This window comes from Micropterus dolomieu, linkage group LG16 (assembly GCF_021292245.1).
Source record: "Micropterus dolomieu isolate WLL.071019.BEF.003 ecotype Adirondacks linkage group LG16, ASM2129224v1, whole genome shotgun sequence".
In the NCBI taxonomy this organism is placed as follows: domain Eukaryota; kingdom Metazoa; phylum Chordata; class Actinopteri; order Centrarchiformes; family Centrarchidae; genus Micropterus; species Micropterus dolomieu.
Window position 1 is genome coordinate 4,721,682 of NC_060165.1, and position 2,681 is coordinate 4,724,362.

At 38.6% G+C, this 2,681-nt stretch overlaps 1 protein-coding gene across 5 annotated transcripts in view; it reads right to left on the reverse strand.

Annotated features, from left to right (window-relative positions):
• The window catches only part of nap1l1 (nucleosome assembly protein 1-like 1), a 30,342-nt gene that overhangs the window by 23,222 nt on the left and 4,439 nt on the right, over positions 1–2,681 (reverse strand). The window contains exon 2 of one of the 5 annotated variants that reach the window (XM_046071828.1): positions 64–102. The exons of the other annotated variants lie outside the window; for them this stretch is intronic. Within the exon in view, the coding sequence (XP_045927784.1) occupies positions 64–80 (17 nt within the window). The 5' untranslated portion in view covers positions 81–102. The remainder of the gene's footprint in view (positions 1–63; positions 103–2,681) is intronic. 5 annotated transcript variants of the gene reach the window in all.

Here is a 2,681-nt window from a genome sequence, read left to right on the forward strand (position 1 = left end):
GGGAGAGTATTTTTTTGTTAGAAGCATTTGATACAGAGTAGCACTAGTAGACGCTGTACTTACTTGTCGATGTCTGCCATCTTAGCTGACTCTCAAGTGATGCTAAAGAGAAAGAAGAGAAGGTAATTTACAAATACTGGAGGACACATGGCAATTAATTTTGATTAACATTTGATTGTCATCCGATCTCGGTCAAACAGCATTTTGCAAATAACTCCTGAGGCCAATTTTAAGCTGCTTGGAGTACAACAGGGGTGATGAAGTTAGCTACACATAATGAACTACCTTTCAGTAGTTGAGTAGTAGTAGTAGCAACAACACTACACTTACAACTGAGCCATTACAACTGCAAGAATTTGAGTTTTGAAGTTCAGCATCAGGTCCGATCAGGACATGTTTTCATGGATCTGCGTTGGCTAAAATAAAGCAGATCTGATTTTGATTCTGCCTTTACTGTACCGTTTGTCTACCTCAGCGTGCAGGTGTTGCTGTGCTGCAAATATTACACAGATTAGCTAAGGTGACATTAGGGCTGGGCAACAGTACTGATCACAATATAATTTTCCTCAATATCAATAAATGTTCAATATATCGTCAATAAACATTTGGTTTAATTCAAAAAATCAGCCGAATGATATGAATCGTTATCGTGATAACATTTTTGGCCACATCGCCCAGCCCTAACCACTTCATTTTTAGCCAGCAGTGACGTCACTTTCTCCAGGTGAAATGACCAACATGCCATCGACAGGTCATATTGCTATTGCTGCCAATTAATGTTAATTCTGAGTGTAACTTGATGGCAGGCCAAAAGAAATAGAATGATTAAGACAAGGGACAAAAATACTTAATAAGCACCAGTATACTACACCTGGAGGAATACACAGCTCCTACACATCCAGCATAGGTTAGGCTCTATTCTCTGATCCAAATGATGTTTCCATGCATTGTGGTCACACAAACCTTCAGACATTCAAAGTTACTGCAACAGCTGATTGTACTAGACTTTACAAGCGGATTTTCGTGTTTTCAAAGTGTTTACATATGTGGTGATCTCCAGACAGAACATGCTTTGACAGACCCCAGCAAAAAAGAATATTTTTTCCAGTGAAACTACAAAACAAAAACTCATTCCTACTAAAAGCATGACGTAAAGTCAAAATTTGTCAACATTTCTTCAAATGTATGCTGCACCTAAGAAAGTCTACGTCACCATACAGAAAAATGTAAACTAATTTACCATGCAAAGGTCTCACTAAAATTTTGGGGTCTATTTGAAAGTGTATTACCAAAACAGTCTCCCCCTTTTTAAAAACAGGTGATACAATCATAGCTCAGTGCAATCATTCCATTCTTTAAGAAAAGCCTTGTGAGATCCGTAATTCACAATGACTAACCAATAAGTTGACCAACTGCAAAAGCGGGCATCTATTCTGCACAAAAGACTGATGGGGAAAAAAATAAAATATATATTATTCCCAAATAATGAGTCGTGTACACTACTGGAATTTCTACCTTCGATACAATACCTTGAAAAATATCTGTACTCAACATTTGACACCACGGGGGGAAATTGACACAACATGGATTAAATTACTATATATAATTACTAAATTATCTCATCAACTTATGTTGGTAAGTAAATATTACTGCGTGTTAAGCAGAACAGCATTAGTTAATTTACTTCTGACCTTAGTCAAAGTATTTCCTATCAGCTGAAGCTCTGCTGTCTGCTCTGAGAAGGATTAGCTTAGTTTTGATAATTATAAATTGTTAGTAGGGTGCATGATTTGGAGAAAGTCTTATTGCGATTATTGTGGGCAATATTGTGATTTGATTATAATGTAACAAATGGCACTATGAGTCTACTTGCTTGATTATCAAGGAAAATGAACAAAATACGGTACGTTGTTGTTTTAAACATTACTCGCACACTGCTCATAAAATCATTTCTCATTGTGTGTTTTTAGAGGAACATGCAAGAGCCTGGTGTGGCCGGATAATGAGCAGACTGCAACGCACAGAGAAGTGAGCATCAAACACACTCCGTTTTATTAAATAGCACACTTTCTGCGGTTATGTAATCGCACATGACATCGCGATTGCCTAATTGTTAGGCAAACAATAGGACAACTATCTAAACAACAGTTTACTGGGTCATCTTGTTTAATACTTCAGTGATGTTGAAAACTTCTCCAAGTTTCTTTATAAAGGACAGCGTGTCAGTCCTGCAGGTGCTTTGCTCTTTCGTTAGCGCCGCTCTGTACCATCACTTTCATACGAGCTTGCTTGTATTCTTTGCCAGCATCCAATCACAAGTGACGAGTAGTAGCCAATCACAAGTGACGAGTAGTAGCCAATCACAGCACAGTAGGGCGGGACTTGTCGAAACTCCGGCAGGGGGAAAAAAACCTAATTCAAATAGAGGAAAGGAGACGAGAAGAAAGCGCTGTGTGTGACAGGAGGCGGGGCTGTGTGGGCGCTGCAGCGGTGTGTGTCAGCCATAGATGGTGTCAGCTCACTGTCGGGGACAAGAGAAGCGCATTTTCAGGATCTATACTGTGGAAAAGGAATATTAAAACCGTACTCAGAATTGATATAAAAAAAATCTAGATATTTTTGACAACACTGGTGTACACTGATTTTATGAGTGCACACAGTCAATCACGTGCTTTAAAAAC